The 20198-nt window shown below is 45.3% G+C and overlaps 1 protein-coding gene and 1 long non-coding RNA gene across 2 annotated transcripts in view; both read left to right on the top strand.

The window, feature by feature from the left end:
- whrna (whirlin a) overlaps nucleotides 1–1346 on the top strand; it is a 164894-nt gene extending 163548 nt beyond the window's left edge. The window contains exon 12 of the mRNA XM_046332290.1: nucleotides 984–1346. Coding sequence (XP_046188246.1) covers nucleotides 984–1166 — 183 coding nt within the window. The 3' untranslated portion in view covers nucleotides 1167–1346. The remainder of the gene's footprint in view (nucleotides 1–983) is intronic.
- Nucleotides 1347–5421: 4075 nt separating this feature from the next.
- LOC124016949 lies at nucleotides 5422–8132 on the top strand. Its single transcript, XR_006835436.1, has 2 exons — nucleotides 5422–6279; nucleotides 7251–8132. It is a non-coding gene; the product is annotated as an uncharacterized LOC124016949 (long non-coding RNA).
- Nucleotides 8133–20198: the final 12066 nt, after the last annotated feature.

The following is a 20198-nucleotide window of genomic DNA, read 5'->3' as shown; positions in this document are numbered from 1 at the left end:
ATCTTAGGAGTTGGGAGTCGGCACAAGGTACCCGAGCGTGCTCGCCAACCAGGCTGATTGTCATATCCACGCTCCCCTACCATGACATCACAGTGTCCACAATCAGTCACAGGGGACACGGCCTCATCAGCATCGATATTGGTTGGGGGGGTAGTGCACCTCTCCCATTCCACTGTAGTTCCAGCGAAGAACCCACATTATCTTTGACCAAAGCACATCCTTGGGACGCAGACTCAGAGCTACAAGCCATATCAATGAGTGTAAACAGGGCTCACATCACAGCCGAGCAACATTCCTGAACGATTGCTTCCTCACACCACACTCACACGTATACACATATAGAGTATTCACAACTGTTCACAACAACTAAGACGTTTGCCCCATTCAGGATGATACATTTGGGAATCATATCTAGGTCCGTCTGGTGCTCCCCGGGCCCTGTGCAGCACTACGATAGTGTCTTAGTAGTGACGTTAGTTTTCCTCTTGTAGCTTCAGTCTCCCAGGTCAGCGCAGTCCTCGATGTGGTGAACGTTCCAGGCCAGTAGCCCTGTAGGGTGAAGGCGCCGCTGCGGCCACTATCACTCCGTACCACTCTCCCTGAGCTGCTGCTGCTGCTGCAGTCCCTATCACAGGCGTCTCCATGTCGCTCCAGTGGCCGGGGGTAATTGTGGGGGGTAATTGTGGCCGGGGGTAATTGTGGCCGGGGGTAATTGTGGCTCGGTAAAAAAAGGGAACCAATAATGCTCTAAATAACAAAAGTTATAGTGATAATCATGCAGATAATGCAGATAATGGCATTTAAGGGACTGGAACTGTGGTGAGAGATGAGATCACAAAGGTCCTTTTACTTCCTGGTTGGTTAGCAGTTGTCATGGTGACCAATCGCCAACGAGCATTTGACATCTGTTTGTGCTCTCTTCATCACTCATTTTGTTGGTCTTCCTCTCTCTCGCTCTCCCCCAATCTTTTTCTTTCTCTCAGAGGGGCGGTTCGGCGCATAACTGCGGGCAGCTGCGGGTGGGTCAGGTGATCCTGGAGGTGAACGGGGTTTCCCTGAGGGGCCGGGAGCACAGGGACGCCGCACGCCTCATCGCAGAGGCCTTCAAGACCAACGAGAGGGACCACGTGGACTTCCTGGTCACTGAGTTCAACGTGGCGCTATAGGAGGAAGTAGAGGAGGTAGAGAGAGAGAGACTTGTCATGGAGAAAGAAGGGAGGAGGTATAGGCACAGCAGAGGTAGAGAGGAGAGGGGGGGCTTTTGGGCAAAGTGGCATAGGCCTACATCTCCACCTTAGTATCCTTCAGTTTAATTCAAGCTTAAGCCCCACAACTAGACGGATACAGTTGCATACAGTTGCACCCATGAGATTTCGGTAACACTTTACTTGACAGCCAGTTCATAACCATGTCATAATATGCCACAACAGCTGACATGACTTGTCATAACACTGTCATGACCCATACGGTTACACATGTTGTGATATATATTGAGTTGTTTTAGGGCTGGTTATAAGAGTGCCAAAACCCACATTTATTCAAATCAGTTTTTTTACAAGAAGTTTCCTTTCGTTTGAAAGTTTGTTTCTGAAATCCTTTGTTTTAAAATAACATTATGTCACTGTCAAGAAGCATTACGACCGTCCTGTGTCACTTTACTTGGAACTGAGAAAATACACTTTATGTCACTGTCAAGAAGCATTACGACCATCCTGTGTCACTTTACTTGGAACTGAAAAAATACACAGTATGTCACTGTCATGAAGCATTACGACCATCATAATCATATAAGCCAGATTGGCCTATCACGTACATGCCCTTATGTCAGTCATCAGTCACAAAGAGTGTGTCTTGTCCTGCTCCTGAAATCTGCTCCTGCATTCATCCCAGTCATCAGCAACAGAGCACTGGGGTAGGTGAATGTCTGACATCAACATGTTTGCAATAACAATGGTAATTTAAAAGCAAAATATATAAACTCAGCATCAAAATAAACGTTCTCTCACTGTCAACTGCGTTTATTTTTGGCAAACTTAACATGTGTAAATATTTGTATGAACATAAGATTCAACTACTGAGACAAAAACTGAACAAGTTCCACAGACATGTGACTAACAGAAATGGAATAATGTGTCCCTGAACAAAGGGGGGGGTCAAAATCAAAAGTAACAGTCAGTATCTGGTGTGGCCACCAGCTGCATTATGTACTGCAGTGCATCTCCTCCTCATGGACTGCACCAGATTAGCCAGTTCTTGCTGTGAGATGTTACCCCACTCTGCCACCTAGGCACCTGCAAGTTCCCAGACATTTCTGGGGGGAATGGTCCTAGCCCTCACCCTCCGATCCAACAGGTCCCAGACGTGCTCAATGGGATTGAGATCCGAGCTCTTCGCTGGCCATGCTGGAGGCTATGCTGGAGGGTCATGTCAGGATGAGCCTACAGGAAGGGTACCACATGAGGGAGGAGGATGTCTTCCCTGTAACACACAGCGTTGAGATTGCCTGCGATGACAACAAGCTCAGTCCGATGATGCTTTCCTTCGATGATAAACGCAAATCAGACCATCACCCCTGGTGAGACAAAACCGCGACTCGTCAGTGAAGAGCACTTTTTGTCAGTCCTGTCTGGTCAAGCGACGGTGGGTTTGTGCCCATAGGCAACGTTGTTGCCGGTGATGTCTGGTGGGGACCTGCCTTACAACAGGCCTACAAGCCCTCAGTCCAGCCTCTCTCAGCCTATTGCGGACAGTCTGAGCACTGATGGAGGGATTGTGCGTTCCTGGTGTAACTCAGCAGTTGTTGTTGCCATCCTGTACCTGTCCCACTGGTGTGATGTTCGGATGTACCGATCCTGTGCAGGTGTTGTTACAAGTGATCTGCCACTGCGAGGACGATCAGCTGTCCGTCCTGTCTCCCTGTAGCGCTGTCTTAGGCGTCTCGGACATTGAAATGTATTGCCCTGGCCACATCTGCAGTCCTCGTGCCTCCTTGCAGCATGCCGAAGGCACGTTAACACAGATGAGCAGGGACCCTGGGCATCTTTCTTTTGGTGTTTTTCAGAGTCAGTAGAAAGGCCTCTTTAGTGTCCTAGGTTTTCATAACTGGTAGCTGTGTTTTAACAACCGTTCCACAGGTGCATGTTCATTCATTGTTTATGGTTCATTGAAACGGTGTTTAAAACCTTTACAATGAAGATATGTGAAGTTATTTGGATTTTTACTAATTCGTTTTGAACGACGCTGTTCTGAAAAAGGGATGTTTCTTTTTTTGCTGAGTTTACAATATAAAGATACTGTTGACATGTAGGCTATGGTGTAATGGAATGTTTTGCCTTGTGTGGTAGGTTATGTGAGTTTTAACACTCTTATGTAGGTGTCATAACCAGCCATAGAATAACGCAATATATGTCACAACAGGTCTAAATATATGTGTCATGATAGTGTTACGACCATATTATGACATGGTAATGACCGTGTGCTATGACAATGGGTGTCAAGTAAAGTGTTACCGAGATTTCCTTCTGTGGTCCTTCTGTAGCTCATTTGGTAGAGCATGGCGCTTGTAACGCCAGGGTAGTGGGTTCGATCCCCGGGACCACCCATACGTAGAATGTATGCACACATGACTGTAAGTCGCTTTGGATAAAAGCGTCTGCTAAATGGCATATATTATTATTATTATATTATTTCTCCCATGGATCATGGACTTCCACCGTCCTTGTGACCTTGGTTTGTGGGATACTCCCTGTAGCAATCCCTTCTCTTGCCTGTGTGTATCTATATCTCATGTGCTGTCACTCTTTCTGTGTTGGCTAGTGGCTACATTCTGTGGATCTCAATTGGACACTTGGACAATGAGGCCATCGGCACTAGAGCTCTAGCTGAAGATGTGCTCCTACTGTGGTCAGTCTGCGGTCGGTGTCTCCTGATCCATGTCAGTCGGAGAGACAACCGCACACGTTAGAGGCAGAGCTGTGTCCCAAATGGCACCCTATTCCGATATAGTGCACTACCTTTGGCCAGAACCCTTTGGGCCCTGGTCAAAAAGTAGTGCACTAAATAGGGAACAGGGTGGGACGTAGGCTCGTCTTCCTTGCAGCAGAGAGGAAGAGGCAGGGGGAAACACCATTTTCCAATGCCATTTTGTTTTTCTATGTGTACAAATGAACAAATGTACATACAACAAATATATATATATAAAGATAATCTATGAATTATAAAAACATAATCTTATATGCTTAAAAAAATGGAATACTTCAAAGTGTAACTGTTAAGTCCCTTAATCGCTCCGCTTTTCTGCAATCGTGTCCTCAAGTGAAGAGTAATGGAGATGATTGTGATTTAATTGCCTTCTCTGGCAACGCTAGTGTTTGTGTTTGTAGCAGAGGGCTTGCTGGGACCTGTGTCACCTAGTAATTACAAGCCTAAGAAGTGGTAATGAGGCATTGGGGAAAAGGATCTGCTACAGAAGCTCTCTCTGAGACACACTCCCAGAACACACACGTGGACCAGCACACACACGCAGACATGCCGTTTCACCACACACACACACACACACACACTCTCTCACACGCACACACACTCTCTCTCACACGCACACACACACACTCTCTCACACGCACACACACGCTCTCTCGCACACACACGCTCTCTCACACGCACACACACGCTCTCTCACACGCACACACACGCTCTCACACGCACACACACGCTCTCACACACACTCTCTCTCTCACACACACACACTCTCTCTCTCACACACACACACTCTCTCACACACACACACACACACACACACACACACACACACACACACACACACACACACACACACACACACACACACACACACACACACACACACACTCTCTCTCACACACACACACTCTCTCTCTCTCACTCTCACACACACACACACTCTCTCACACTCTCTCTCACACTCACACTCTCTCACACGCGCACACACGCTCTCTCACACGCACACACACGCTCTCTCTCTCTCACACTCTCTCACACTCTCTCTCTCTCACACACACACACTCTCTCACACACACACTCTCTCTCTCACATGCACACACACTCTCTCTCACACAAGCACACACCCACATACATACATAAGGGAATGAGGAGGGAGTCATGCCAATCAGAAAGAAGAGAGGAAGGAGGAACAAGAGGATTATTTTGTTTCGTCTCTAGGAGAGAGAGGGGGAAAGGGTGTGTGCAAGGTAGTGATGGGAAGTTTGTTTCTACTTATTGACTAAGATTTTTTTCAACTCGTTCAGTCAAAAGAACAAATTGTTCGACTCATTTCGTTAATTTGAGTCAGTAATGTGCAGAGCACACAGGACCCCCTAACGCTGACCGATTAACTGAAAAATCGAAAGAGTCATAATTCTGCAAGTCTCTCGTTCACATCTCGTTCACCATAGCGGGCTTATTGGAGCTGTCATTTGTGACTGAGACATGTAAATGTGTGCTATAAAAAATGTACATTTGTGGATTGCTGGACATACAAATAAGAGTAGCTTATTTCTTCATACATTTGAAATGAGGTGTGGTTGTGGCCGCAACCGGTCTAGATTGTGAAGGACTCTGCCATGAGGGTGATAAGCACAATGTCATTCGTGAACTGCAGCCCACCCCCAAATGATTTGTTCTCGAGTTGGAGTTTGTTGAGCAGAGGCTGTGTGTGTTTTGATTCTACAAATCTGTGTCCATCATAACATTCAACAAAATTAATTGTATTCATTATTGCAATCAATTATCAGTTCTAAATATGTTCTTCTTCTTCTCTATGCTCGTGATCTATTTCCCTGCACATGACAGAGAGTTGAGGGTCGGGGCACGTCTCTGGAGCCGCTGAGCCGTGTATTAAAGGGGAATTTCACCCTGGGGGAACCTGGGCTTGTTTTCATTATGTCTGCGGCATTTCGAGGACAGTGAGATGTAATTGCCCAGGAGGAAGACAGGTCAGGAACTCACAAGCTGAATCATCTACCCAATGACGGCTTCCGGTGTATTGTATTTTTTCTATAAATAAACAGGAAGTCTTTCAGTGATATTCCTATTGGCAGATTCATTTCCAAATATACAAGCTGTCACATTTCAACAAGAATTCGACAATGGAGCATCTATTAGCTACATGGTGACATTCAACCATACATGTTTCAACCGGAATATAGATTCTAAATAAAGAGTTGGATTTAGCTAATGTTAGAAGCTCAGCTACAGCCGATGCCAGCACCAAGAGGCCAGATGACAAATACAGTGCCTCGCTAAGTAAGTTATTTTTCCAGAAAGCCACCTAGCTAGCTAGCTAACTTTAGTTTATCTACATCAAGTAATCAGTTTATCTACTGAAACCCATATTGTGTATTGCTGCCAAATAAACTTATTACAGTGGGGGGGAATTCTTATTGTTTTTGTCTTTGCTAACTTATGTAGTAAGCCAGCTATCTCTAACTAGCTAAGTCAGCTAGCTAAACAACTACCGACAGCCAAATCGATGACTAAAAATAGAAGTGATTTTACAATCAGATATCTTTTGTATCTCGATAGATATGTCGTGGATGTGGCTATCTACTAAACAGCAAGCTACAATGTTACACCCACCCACCTAAAGCTAGGTTGACCAGCAAAGGTTAGCGCCTGCTAACTTGTTATGCGCCACGCCTCACGTTTGTAACTTGTTAGCAAATGTGTAACATCACCAACTGGAAATAATTTGACTAGCGAGCTACAGTATGCACCGTAAGGTTGAAATTGGTTATGATTATGACCTTGGATGCATTTCAATCTCACAGAATTATAGGTATGACGCAATATAGGATTCCCGACAGATATAAATTACAAGTAAGGCATTTCCAGCCAGCTAGCTACATAAGTTTACTAGCAAACAGTGAGGAGAAACAACAATAGCTCAATTTACAGTTGCAAATCTCTAAAACTGCGGCTAGTTTTACTATAAACAAATATTTCCCACAGCATGCTTGATAGACATGGCTGTAGGTAGATATTGTCTGCCTACCTACCCAGGTACATTTGTACAATCTGGTCACTGTAAAATGGTTGAGGGTTATGCCATATTTCTTTCTATTAGGCTAGATCTTGATGTAAATGTAATCTCTCTGCCTGTGCACATGTATGAGTGTTCAACTAGTCTACCCTAATGTTGATGTTATGATGGCACGGTTCAACTGTTTGCTCAAACTGTTCAATAGAGTATAGTGATCATTTTTTCTGTCTTAAAGACAACACCGTTTGGTGCCTGGACAACTTCCTGGAGTGGATTCTAGACACAGAAACAGGATCCGATTGCCTGCGAGTGTCATTGTAGCAGAACTGTATCCTGTGAGCTGTATCCATCTCGAGCGATTACACATGGCGCTGGATTTCAAGAAGATGACTCCCGAGGAGCTGATTGGCTGTTTGATCATGACAACACTCCTCCCACAGTTTCACAAGCATTCCCTGATCTTACTGTGTTTCTTTTGGAATGGCAATTTTATCATGGCCACCTCTCCCATCATCTGCTGGTCACCAGTTCTCTTAGCTACAGCTTGTTACACCAGATAACCCCAGTGATTTGATTTTGATTTGGGTATCCATTCCTGAGAAATCAACCTTAGTGGTGCCCGTCTTTGTCCTCGATTCGGGGGAACAGGAGTCTCTCAAACTGTTTGTGTCCAGTTGCAGGGAGTCAGTTTGAATTTAGAAAATGCTCCGTTATTAAAATATATATATATAAATATTTTTTTGCTCCATCAAGTAATCAAACTATGTGCGCCGCCGTCGTGCGTATTTCAAGTCTTCTCACACTTTGATCGAGACAGCTATCTGTCATCATGACATAGAGCTCTGTGAGAGAAGACTTGAAATAGACAAGATGTCGGCAAAATATCTTTGGGTAAATCACATTATCTGGTGTAACGATCTGTAGCTAGAGTTCTCGGCACTTGTGTGTCTCTACACCCAATACACACTCTGACACATTGAACTGTACTACACGTTTCATACAATTATTTTTGTATGTTACTTTTACCATGTAACATTGTTGTTCTCTTGAGTTAGCATTAAATAGTGTACAATCTCCTCTATTTTAGATTTTGACAAATAAACAAACTTTCTTTGCATATCTGAATATTTGTTTGACACCACAGAGCCCTGGACAGCTTATATTAAAAATCTTCTGTGAATCCATAAGGGCAGACAAATGTTGATGATGGATAGATTCCTGATTCTAATAATTAGCGGGTTGATAAGCTGAACCAGGTTAGTGACAACTGGGGTTGAAAACCTGAAGGAGGGTACTGTACATTCGGAACATATTCAGACGCCTTGACTTTTCTCACATTTTGTTACGTTACAGCCTTATTCTGAAATGAATTTAATTGTTTTTTCCCCTCATCAATCTACACACAATACCCCGTAAAGACAAAGCAAAAATATATATATTTTTGCAAATGTATTACAAATAAAAAAACAGAAATATTTTATTTCCATAACTATTCAGACCCTTTGCTATGAGTCTCAAAATTGAGCTCAGGTGCATCCTGTTTCCATCGATCATCCTTGAGATGTTTCTACAACTTGATTGGAGTTCACCTGTGGTAAATTCAGTTGATTGAACATGATTTGGAAAGGCACAAACCTGTCTATATAAGGTCCCACAGTTGACAGCTCATGCATGTCAGAGCAAAAACCATGCCGTGAGGTCAAAGGAATTGTCCCTAGAGCTCCGAGACAGGATTGTGTTGAGGCACAGATCTGGGGAAGGGTACCAAACATTTTCTGCAGCATTGAAGGTCCCCAAGAACACAGTGGCCTCCATCATTCTTAAATGGAAGAATTTTGGAACCACAAAGACTCTTCCTAGAACTGGACGCCCAGCCAAACTAAGCAATCGGGGTGAGAATTGCCTTGGTCAGGGAGGTTACCAAGAACCCAATTGTCACTCTGATAGAGCTCCAGAGTGAGAAACAATTTCTCTGGTTTGATGAAACCAAGATTGAACTCTTTGGCCTGAATGCCAAGCATCACGTCTGGAGGAAACCTGGCACTATTCCTCCGGTGAAACGGTGGCGGCATCATGCTGTGCTGTGTTTCAGCATCAGGGACTGGGAGACTAGTTAGGATCGAGGAAAAGATGAACGGAGAAAGTGCAGAGAAATCCTTGACGAAAACCTGCTCCAGAGCACTCAGGATTTAAGACTGGGGTGAAGATTCACCTTCCAACAGGACAACGACCCTAAGCACACAGCCAAGACAATGCAGGAGGGGCTTCGGGACAAGATTCTGAATGTCCTTGAGTGGCCCAACTAGAGTTCAAATAGAATAGAGACCTGAAAATATCTGTGCAGCGGCGCTCCCCATCCAACCTGACAGAGCTTGAGATGATCTGCAGAGAATAATGGGAGAAACTCCCCCAATACAGGTGTGCCAAGCAGACCCAATAAGACTCAAGGCTGTAATCGCTGCCAAAGGTGCTTCAACAAAGTACTGAGTAAAGGGTCTGAACACTTTTTATATATTTGCTGAAATGTTTTTAAAACTGTTTTTGCTTTATCATTATGGGGCATTGTGTGTACAAATTGTTTTAAAAAATCTGTTTTGGAATATGTCTGTAACGTAGCAAAATGTGGAAAAAGACAAGGGATCTTTCCGAATGCACTGTAGCTCTCCAGGAACAGGACTGGCAATCCCTGTTCTACATGATCTTATGCTGAGCCACACTGGCAACCCAATTCTGGTATTTTTTTCCACTAATTGGTCTTAATCACATCAGATCTTTTTCAGAATTGATCTGATTGTGAAAAAAATATCAGTTTTGGGCTGCCTGTGTAAATTGTCCGGGTTCAGTAAGCTTTGTACTTATGGCAATGGGCTTGTCCTGTCTGCGGTGGACGGCCAGCTGGAGAAGACTCTGCCGAAAGTGGTATAGGGCTTTTTAACCACCAACTGTTTGGTCCTCTTGCAGAAGATCTGTTGGCACGTCTGCTGGAAAGACATGGTTGTGGTCTTAGCGTTTTACACTTTTTGTGGAAGGGACGTAGGGCAAAACACCTTTATGGGTACAGGTATCAACCAAATGGGAGTGGCTAGAGCATTGTTTAGGGACAATGAGGGGACATTGGAGCTGGTTTTGAGGGGAAAGATCAGTCAACGAAGTCAATGGTCTGGGTGGCGAAAGGTGTGAAAAGTCTTACGAAGACAGTTCTTACACAATATGAATGGTTGTGTATGGGAGATGGAGGAGAAATGGCACCTCACAATAGCTCTCATACATAACAGTATATTTACTGTATAAGCACAACCCTGCACAACCCCCCCAAAAAAACTTCCTCTTCTCAAAGTGCTGTTCGTAAACCTCCGCCAGCCCATTAACTTCCTCTTCTCAAAGTGCTGTTCGTAAACCTCCGCCAGCCCATTAACTTCCTCTTCTCAAAGTGCTGTTCGTAGTAAACCTCCGCCAGCCCAATGACTTTGACAGATCATTCTTGTCCATAGTAGCCCTTTGCAGGGGAGTTTTGTAGACGTGTCTTTGTGTTGTGTTTTGAGAGTTTCAGAGAGAATAATGCGGTGGTTGTGTCATCACTTGTGTTGTCTTGATTTTATACCTTTTCAGTGTCCCTTGCTAGTTTCTGTCCCACAATCTCCTCGTGCTCCATAACCTCAAGGTGTGTCCGCTCCGTCATGCCTGTGTACCCAAAATGCTCCTGCTTTGGGGTATTTTTCAGCCCTGTGGCATGACTCCAGACAACCTGAGGTTTTACAATAATAACGGGTTAAAAGAGAAGCAGAACTAAATTGACTACATGGTCCAGAAGGGACTCTGTGGTACTCAGGCTGCCTCAACCACCTATAATCTCACAGCACAAACCAAAACAAACACTATCCAGTTCATGTTTATACCATGCTTACTGTAAATGTAGCTATCTTAGCCGTCAGCTGGTGAATATTTTGGCCAACTTACCTTCACCTTGTTCAGAGCTGGGGGTTAGAAGCACATTTTGGTGGAATCAGATTCTGTACCACCTACATCAAAATATAAAACAATCCACAATTTAACCCACTAATGGTATTGATCTGTATTTGACTGGCTAGCTTAGCATACCTTATGTTAACATTCCAATATTGTCAGCTTGCTGTTAGCCAGCTAGCGTCACTAAATTGGCAGAAAGATTGCTAGCCAACTGAGACCGGCTGAGAACCACCTCACCAACTATAGACTATTTATACACATTCATCATTGCTACTAACACACAAACATAGAGTGAGTTACACGAGCTACAGGGGGGGGCCAAAAAAGTATTTAGTCAGCCACCAATTGTGCAAGTTCTACCACTTAAAAATATGAGAGAGGCCTGTAATTTTCATCATAGGTACACTTCAACTATGACAGACAAAATGAGGGGAAAAAATCCAGAAAATCACATTGTAGGATTTTTAATGAATTTATTTGCAAATTATGGTGGAAAATAAGTATTTGGTCAATAACAAAAGGTTGTCTCAATACTTTGTTATATACTCTTTGTTGGCAATAACAGAGGTCAAACGTTTTCTGTAAGTCTTCACAAGGTTTTCACACACTGTTGCTGGTATTTTGGCCCATTCCTCCATGCAGATCTCCTCTAGAGCAGTGATGTTTTGGGGCTGTTGCTGGGCAACATGGACTTTCAACTCCCTTCAAAGATTTTCTATGGGGTTGAGATCTGGAGACTGGCTAGACCACTCCAGGACCTTGAAATTATTCTTACGAAGCCACTCCTTCATTGCCCGGGCGGTGTGTTTGGGATCATTGTCATGCTGAAAGACCCAGCCACATTTCATCTTCAATGCCCTTGCTGATGGTAGGCTTTGTTACTTTGGTCCCAGCTCTCTGCAGGTCATTCACTAGGTCCCCCCGTGTGGTTCTGGGATTTTTGCTCACCGTTCTTGTGATCATTTTGACCCCACGGGGTGAGATGTTGCGTGGAGCCCCAGATCGAGGGAGATTATCAGTGGTCTTGTATGTCTTCCATTTCCTAATAATTGCTCCCACAGTTGATTTCTTCAAACCAAGCTGCTTACCTATTGCAGATTCAGTCTTCCCAGCCTGGTGCAGGTCTACAATTTTGTTTCTGGTGTCCTTTGACAGCTCTTTGGTCTTGGCCATAGTGGAGTTTGGAGTGTGACTGTTTGAGGTTGTGGACAGGTGTCTTTCATACTGATAACAAGTTCAAACAGGGGCCATTAATACAGGTGGCTGACTAAATACTTTTTTGCCCCACTGTATATCGACAATTCTATTTTTGGTAACGGAGTATTTTCCAGACAAGGGTGGAATAGATGGCTACCAAATAGAGACTCTTTATTTGGTAACATTAGCTAGCTTACATTAGCTAACGTCAGTCAAAGATAGAACGGACAAACTGTTAAACAAAATGTTAACTCTGCTGAAGGTCTAGCAGTGACTACCAGTCTAGCAGTGACTACCAGTCTAGTAGTGACTACCAGTCTAGCAGTGACTACCAGTCTAGCAGTGACTACCAGTCTAGCAGTGACTCCCAGTCTAGCAGTGACTACCAGTCTAGCAGTGACTCCCAGTCTAGCAGTAACTACCAGTCTAGCAGTGACTACCCAGTCTAGCAGTCTAGCACTCCCAGTCTAGCAGTGACTACCAGTCTAGCAGTAACTACCAGTCTAGCAGTGACTACCAGTCTAGCAGTGACTACCAGTCTAGCAGTGACTACCAGTCTAGCAGTGACTACCAGTCTAGCAGTGACTACCAGTCTCTAGCAGTGACTCCCAGTCTAGCAGTGACTTCCAGTCTAGCAGTGACTACCAGTCTCTAGCAGTGACTCCCAGTCTAGCAGTGACTTCCAGTCTAGCAGTGACTACCAGTCTAGCAGTGACTCCCAGTCTAGCAGTGACTACCAGTTTAGCAGTGACTACCAGTCTAGCAGTGACTCCCAGTCTAGCAGTGACTCCCAGTCTAGCAGTGACTACCAGTCTAGCAGTGACTACCAGTCTAGCAGTGACTACCAGTCTAGCAGTGACTCCCAGTCTACCAGTCAGTGACTACCAGTCTAGCAGTGACTCCCAGTCTAGCAGTGACTACCAGTCTAGCAGTGACTACCAGTCTAGCAGTGACTACCAGTCTAGCAGTGACTACCAGTCTAGCAGTGACTCCCAGTCTAGCAGTGACTACCAGTCTAGCAGTGACTACCAGTCTAGCAGTGACTACCAGTCTAGCAGTGACTACCAGTCTAGCAGTGACTACCAGTCTAGCAGTGACTACCAGTCTAGCAGTGACTACCAGTCTAGCAGTAACTACCATGGCATAGGTGAAATTGATTGACAGTGCGGGTACCAAAATATAGCAGTGACTACCAGTTTAGCAGTGACTGGCTTTCAGCAGTTCAATACAGGACTGTTACATTAGTCTAGCAGTGACTACCAGTCTTGCAGTGACCCATTTAGGCTCCCAGTAGGATAGCTGAACCGTTAGGTTACCTGCCTGAAAATCCAGTGACTTTGACTACCAGTCTAGCAGTGACTACCATAATCTAGTGACTACCAGTCCAGCAGTGACTACCAGTTACTGAACCACTGTGACTCCCAGTCCAGCAAATCACTGTCAGACTCCCAGTTGCAGTGTTAATCTCTGACTACCAGGTAGAATGACTACTGACTACCAGTCTAGCAGTGAAACACAGTCTTTTTGAGCGTGTTTGACTAATTAGCAGTGACTCCCACCAGGCCCAGAACTACCATTCTAGCAGGGCATCATGACAAACAGAGGAAAAACTCAAAGTCTTGCGTGGAGAAGTTGTGAGGTTACTTTTTATTGGTCGTTCGAAGTAAACCACGCCGTTGTTCAAGTTTGTGGGCGGTATCAGCAATCGCTATGAATGCGGGACTTTTGAGTTTCAATATGAGCCGATGTATACACAGGGAGCTGTAACTTCCCCATTCTACAAGTGGGGGGGGGGGTGTCTAGTTCTAATTGTGAAGTTTATGATAAAATCATGATGGTGTTAATATAGCAATGACTATATGCCGTTTCAGATACAGGGTGAAATTCCCCTTTAATCCTACTGTAGGGAGTAGTACTCATTGCGACGAGCAGTTAAATTCCCCTTTAATCCTACTGTAGGGAGTAGTACTCATTGCGACGAGCAGTTAAATTCCCCTTTAATCCTACTGTAGGGAGTAGTACTCATTAGCAGTGACTACCAGAGCAGTAAAAGTCCCAGTGACCTAGTCTAGCAGTGACTACTCCAGTCTAGCAGTAAACTACCAGTCTTTAGCAGTGACTACAGTAGCAGTACTACCATTAGCAGTGACTACCAGTCTAGCAGTTAAATTAGCAGTAACCCTTTAATCCTACAGTCTAGCAGTGACTACCAGTCTAGTACTACCAGTTGCGACTACCAGTCTAGCAGTTAAGTTAGCAGTGACCCTTTAATCCTACTGTAGCAGGAGTAGTACTCATTAGCAGTGATTCCCAGCAGTGACTACCAGTCTAGCAGTGACTACCAGTCTAGCAGTGACTACCAGTCTAGCAGTAAGCAGTTAAACTACCAGTTAGCCCCTTTAATCCTACTGTCTAGCAGTAACTACCAGTCTAGCAGTGACTACCAGTAGTACTCATTGTACCAAAATATAGCGATTTAGCTGAGCAGTTAAATTCCCCTACCCATTTAATCCTACTGTCTAATTAAGAGGGAGTAGTACTCATTGAAATAGATTCCCCATCATTCTGTTAAATTCCCTTTGATAATCTTTGGTTACTGAACCACTGTATAGCCGCAAATCACTGTCAGAATTGGTGTTAATCTCTGGTAGGTAGAATGGTGAACGGAAACACATTTTTTGAGCAGTTAATCAGGCCCATGACTAAAATGAATGAGTCACCCAGAAAAAAAGAGTTGTTCTTTTTAAAAAAAGTTGTTCAAGTTTGTGGGCGGTATCACTGCACATCACTTTTAGTGCAAGGGATGTACACAGGGGGACAGAGGGGTTGAGTGGGGGATGGGGGACTAGAGGTCAGGGGGGAGGGGGAGAGAGGTGGGGTAGAGTGGGGAGAGAGGTGGGGTGAGTGGGGGAGGGGGAGAGAGGTAGGGGTGAGTGGGGAGAGGGGTTCCTACTGTGGGGGAGAGTACTCATTGGGAGAGTTAAATTCCCCTTTAATCCTACTGGTGGGGTAGATTGGGAGCAGTTAAATTCCCCTTTAATCCTACTGTGGGGGGGGGGAGATCCTAGGTGGGGTGAGTGGGGGAGGGGGAGAGAGGTGGGGTGAGTGGGGAGTTGGGAGAGAGGTGGGGGAGAGATGTGGGGTTGAGTGTGGGGGAGGGGGGGAGAGAGGTGGGGGGGGGAGAGTGGGGGAGTGGGACAGAGGGGTTGATGTGGGGGGGTGGGGGAGGGGGAGAGAGGTGGGGGAGTGGGGGAGGGGAGAGAGGTGGGGTGAGTGGGGGAGGGGGAGAGAGGTGGGGTGAGTGGGGAGTTGGGAGAGAGGTGGGGGAGAGATGTGGGGTTGAGTGGGGGAGGGGAGAGAGGTGGGGTAAGTGAAGCAAAGGGACAGAGGGGTTGAGTGGGGGAGGGAGGAGAGAGGTGGGGTGAGTGGGGGAGGGGGAGAGAGGTGGGGGAGGGGGAGAGAGGTGGGGTGAGTGGGGGAGGGGGAGAGAGGTGGGGTGAGTGGGGGGGGGAGAGAGGTGGGGTGAGTGGAGCAAAGGGACAGGGGTTGAGTTGGGGAGGTGGGGGGGGGGAGAGAGGTGGGGGAGGGGGAGAGAGGTGGGGTGAGTGGGGGGGGGAGAGAGGTGGGGTGAGTGAAGCAAAGGGACAGGGGTTGAGTTGGGGAGGGAGGAGAGAGATGGGGTGAGAGGTGGGGGAGTGGGGGAGGGGGGGAGAGTTGGGGTGAGTGGGGGGGGAGAGGTGGGGTGAGTGAAGCAAAGGGACAGGGGTTGAGTGGGGGAGGGGAGAGATGGGGTGGGGGAGGGGAGAGAGTTGGGGTGAGTGGGGGGGGAGAGGTGGGGTGAGTGAAGCAAAGGGACAGGGGTTGAGTGGGGGAGGGGGAGAGAGGTGGGGGAGGGGGGGAGGTGGGGGGAGAGGTGGGGGGTGAAGCAATGGGGGGGGAGGTGGGGTGAGGGGGGAGAGGTGGGGTGAGTGGGGGGGGGGAGAGAGGTGGGGTGAGTGGGGGAGGGGGGAGGGGGGTGTGGGGGGAGGGGGAGAGAGTTGGGGTGAGTGGCAAAGGGACAGAGGTGGGTTGAGTGGGGGAGGGGGAGAGAGGTGGGGTGAGTGGGGGAGGTGGGGTGAGGTGGGGGTGAGTGGCAAAGGGACAGAGGGGTTGGTGGGGAGGGGGGAGAGAGGTGGGGTGAGTGGGGAGGGGGAGGGAGGTGGGGTGAGTGTGGGGGGAGAGGTGGGGTGAGTGAAGCAAAGGGACAGAGGGGTTGAGTGGGGGAGGGGGAGAGAGGGGCACAAACAGGAGAAAAGGAGTTCACATCTAATAAGGAAGAGTGAGTGAGGTGAGAGTCTGTGTGAGAGTGTGAGACCAGATACTGATGCAGGGAGACTGCTGGTTGCTGAAGTTTGACACACTAACCCGATTTATGACACGTTATCAAACCTTCCAGTGACTCACCCTTACAACTAACAAATCACCTTAGTCACCACCGTAGACATACACTAGATTTTACAGATATATCCTAGATTTATTTTAGAGATATTTGATATTATTTGATATGAGAATATGGATGAGAGACAGAGCAACAGAGAAAGAGAGAGTGAGTTAATTTAGTCATTGGTTGGGCCATTCCTTCTCATAGCAGGTCTGTGCTGAGTTCAGCCTGTTCTTATTTGTTTCTAGTGTTGCGCTTGTGATCTGTCATCTAAGCACATCAGTATTTGTAGCGAGGAGCAAATTGCCCCGGGGGAATTCACAGCAAAGTGTCCGTTTGGCGACATCGGTACGCACCATTAAAACTAGAATCACCTTAAAACAGCAAATGCAACAAAGGACATTTGGCTGATTTGTGCTATTGTAGGCCTGGATCCTTTGCACCAACAATATCCATCAAGTGTAAGTTCTCTTGATGGCTACTTTACGTACAAGGCTAAATTAACCTCCCCTTTCATGTAAGAAAGTAATGGCCATCATGTTTTTAGGGAAAGAGGATCATTTTCAATATGTATTAAACTGCGAGTTTGACTAAATCCAGTCCCCTTGCTAAGGGTTTCGGGGGGGTCCTCCTCTGGAGAATGTTTATGTAGAAGGACTGAGCAGCTCAGTTCTGTTGACTTTTTAAAAGAACATTCTACTCTAAAATTAATTAAAATAAAATTGTGCTGACACCATCTAAAATGTAATTTCCACTTCCAGAAATAGGCCCAATAACATATTGGTAAAAACTATTTTAACATATTGGACCACGCATATAGCCTATGAATGTTCTACCTATATTGTCAGAACAAATTCTTATTTTCAATGACAGCCAACAAACAGTGGGTTAACTGACTGTTCAGGATCTGAACTTGCAACCTTCCGGTTAGTAGTCCAACACTCTAACCACTAGGCTACGCTGCCACCCCATTACTGATGAAGCATAGTGACTATAACATGTACATAGGCTGAAGTATGGGGATTGTCCATCTGCATTTACCCCATTGGACACAACATCCTGAACGTTATTATTAATTATTATTTTGTATTATTATTTTTAAACGTTTTGTTTGTTTCTATTGCCCTTTTAAGAAGACATTGGCCCCTTTAAGAGTTCTGTTGAGCAGCTGCGCCTAAACCAGGCTTGAAACGGCATTTGTAAAACAGGCCACATGAGCAATTGAGGGAGTAGAGAACTAAACATGGTAGCAATGTATCATTTAAAAAAAACAAAGGCCAAGACTGCTTTCAAAATACCGTTTGCCAAGACCGCTTTCAAAATTGTTTCCCCGCTATTTGCATGAAGAATTGTTGTGCGTTGACTGCTTGTCAGAACACGGAACACACAACAAGAAGCTAACTGGGTAAATAGGTCGACTGTTTTACTATGGGGTTGTCTGATTTGGTTTGGAATAACAACATTACATGGCAAAAATAGTGGCAGTGGAAAGTTACATCCTGAGTGATAAAGTAGAGGCTTTTGAATGACTTTGCCAGCAGTTACAGTAGACTACACACCGCTGTCTGAGTTGGGCACTGCCGTGGTGCGCATTATAGACTATTTCATTCCCTTCATGTAAACACCGGAGTGTCATCAACAATCATGCATGTCAGCTCTGTCCACACAGCGTAACAGAGAAAAACAAAATATTTGAGAATACATGTATTTGTGAATATATTTCATGCTTCTGTCTGTATCATCTGCAAACCATCTGCCATTTGGGATGCAATGTTATTCTGTATTCATACTCAGGATATCAGACACAATCACGAGAAGACTCTCCTTTTCCCCGACAATGCTGCCTCAAATGCTTATCATTCAGCGTGTGTGTGGGAGCAGTCACTATTAAACACTGCTCTCTGGGAGGAATCACACAGCTGCAGAGGTGATGGCTTTGTTCCCTGAGCCTTTATAACGTGCTCATGACACAGTCTACCCTTCAGAGGGAGGAGGGTGTGCCGTGTCTAAAGTTGTTTCTACAAGGATAAGGAGACAAAGAGAGAGTAAGGGAGGGTGAGAGAGAGATAGGTTGATCTGATGCAGGTGGATGGAAAGAGCAAACACACACACACACACACACACACACACACACACACACACACACACACACACACACACACACACACACACACACACACACACACACGTCAATCAAAGTTCTACTTCTAACAGGCTGTGTCTTCAATGCACTTCCTTTTTGCACACACTGACTCAGGCATGAATCCACACACAGGGACTCTTGAAACAGATACCATCCTTGTCTTGTAATGTCCTAAACACTGTTAGTAACGTAACTACACTGCAGAAATGTAATTATAGCCATATCATTTGGGGCCCATAAGGTGCTGGTCAAAAATAGCGCACTATTATAGGGAATAGGGTGCCATTTTGGATGCAAAAGTAGACTGGTCATTCTGATGTATCTCCCCCCTCTGCTCATAGCTTAAACACATAAACCTGCGCTACTCAATGGAATACATTGATACTCACGACTGTTTTTTCACCTGTCTCACTCGTTGACTGCAAATGTTTATTTTAGCGTCCGTATTGCTTTCTACCCTGTAAAGCTCTTGAATCGCCTCTTTTTTGCCTTTATTTGCCTGTCTGTCTGTCTATTTGCCTCTTGTACAGTTTAATGAGAAGTGTTGTACACAGCCATGCTATTTATACAGAAAGTGTGTTTAATTTTCCAGTAAAGATACCTGCACAATAACCGCCTGGCTGTTTGTGTCTTTTTATTGCTAAAGCCTTTGTGCTTTTAGGCAGTGCTCTGTGAGTTCATGACAATACAACAACGACATATGAATATTAGAAATACTGGCATACACACTCATATTCAAGGCTACTAATGTTCCATACAGTCAGACCATACACAAACACGTGATGGTCCAGGAATCATACATATTCATGAATGCTTTATTAGGTTTGCAAAATTCCAGGAACTTTCCCAACATTTTCAGGTTTTCCAGAAATCGTGGTTGGAAAGTTCCCAGAATCAGCGAATAAGCAAGCAGGAAATCAGGAATCCTCCAACCAGGATCTCTGGAAAACCTGGGTACTTTTTGCAACCTTTGTGTTCTGATTGATTCTCTATCTGTCTGTTACTCTGAGTGCTGATTTAGGATCAGTTTAGCATTTTTAGATCACCATGGATAGGGGAGACTTGGGCCAATAATCATAAAGCGTCTCAGTTGTAGTGCTGATGTTGGATCAGTTATTCAGGTGTTGACTTGACAGTCGTTGGACCGGAGTTCAAATCCTCCGAATTCGCAACAACATATGTGGGAATAATGGGCGTTTTCATTCATGTGGAAAATAACTGCAGATACAGTTATCACACGATATGTAGAATCGTACATGCATGTAGATCGTCTTAACAGCGCAATCTAGAGGAACGATAATCGACGGTATTAAAATCGAGTTGAAATCTAAGAAAATGCTGCCCTCATGTGGATAAAAATGATACTAAATATGTTTTTATCTCCCCCTTAATCAGTCGAGTCTTATTATATTCTGATAATTATTCGGGAGGCTATAGAGTTGATCTCTGACACACTG

Source organism: Oncorhynchus gorbuscha, unplaced genomic scaffold (assembly GCF_021184085.1).
Source record: "Oncorhynchus gorbuscha isolate QuinsamMale2020 ecotype Even-year unplaced genomic scaffold, OgorEven_v1.0 Un_scaffold_126:::fragment_4:::debris, whole genome shotgun sequence".
NCBI classification, from domain to species: domain Eukaryota; kingdom Metazoa; phylum Chordata; class Actinopteri; order Salmoniformes; family Salmonidae; genus Oncorhynchus; species Oncorhynchus gorbuscha.
This window is presented reverse-complemented; position numbering and strand designations above follow the sequence as displayed.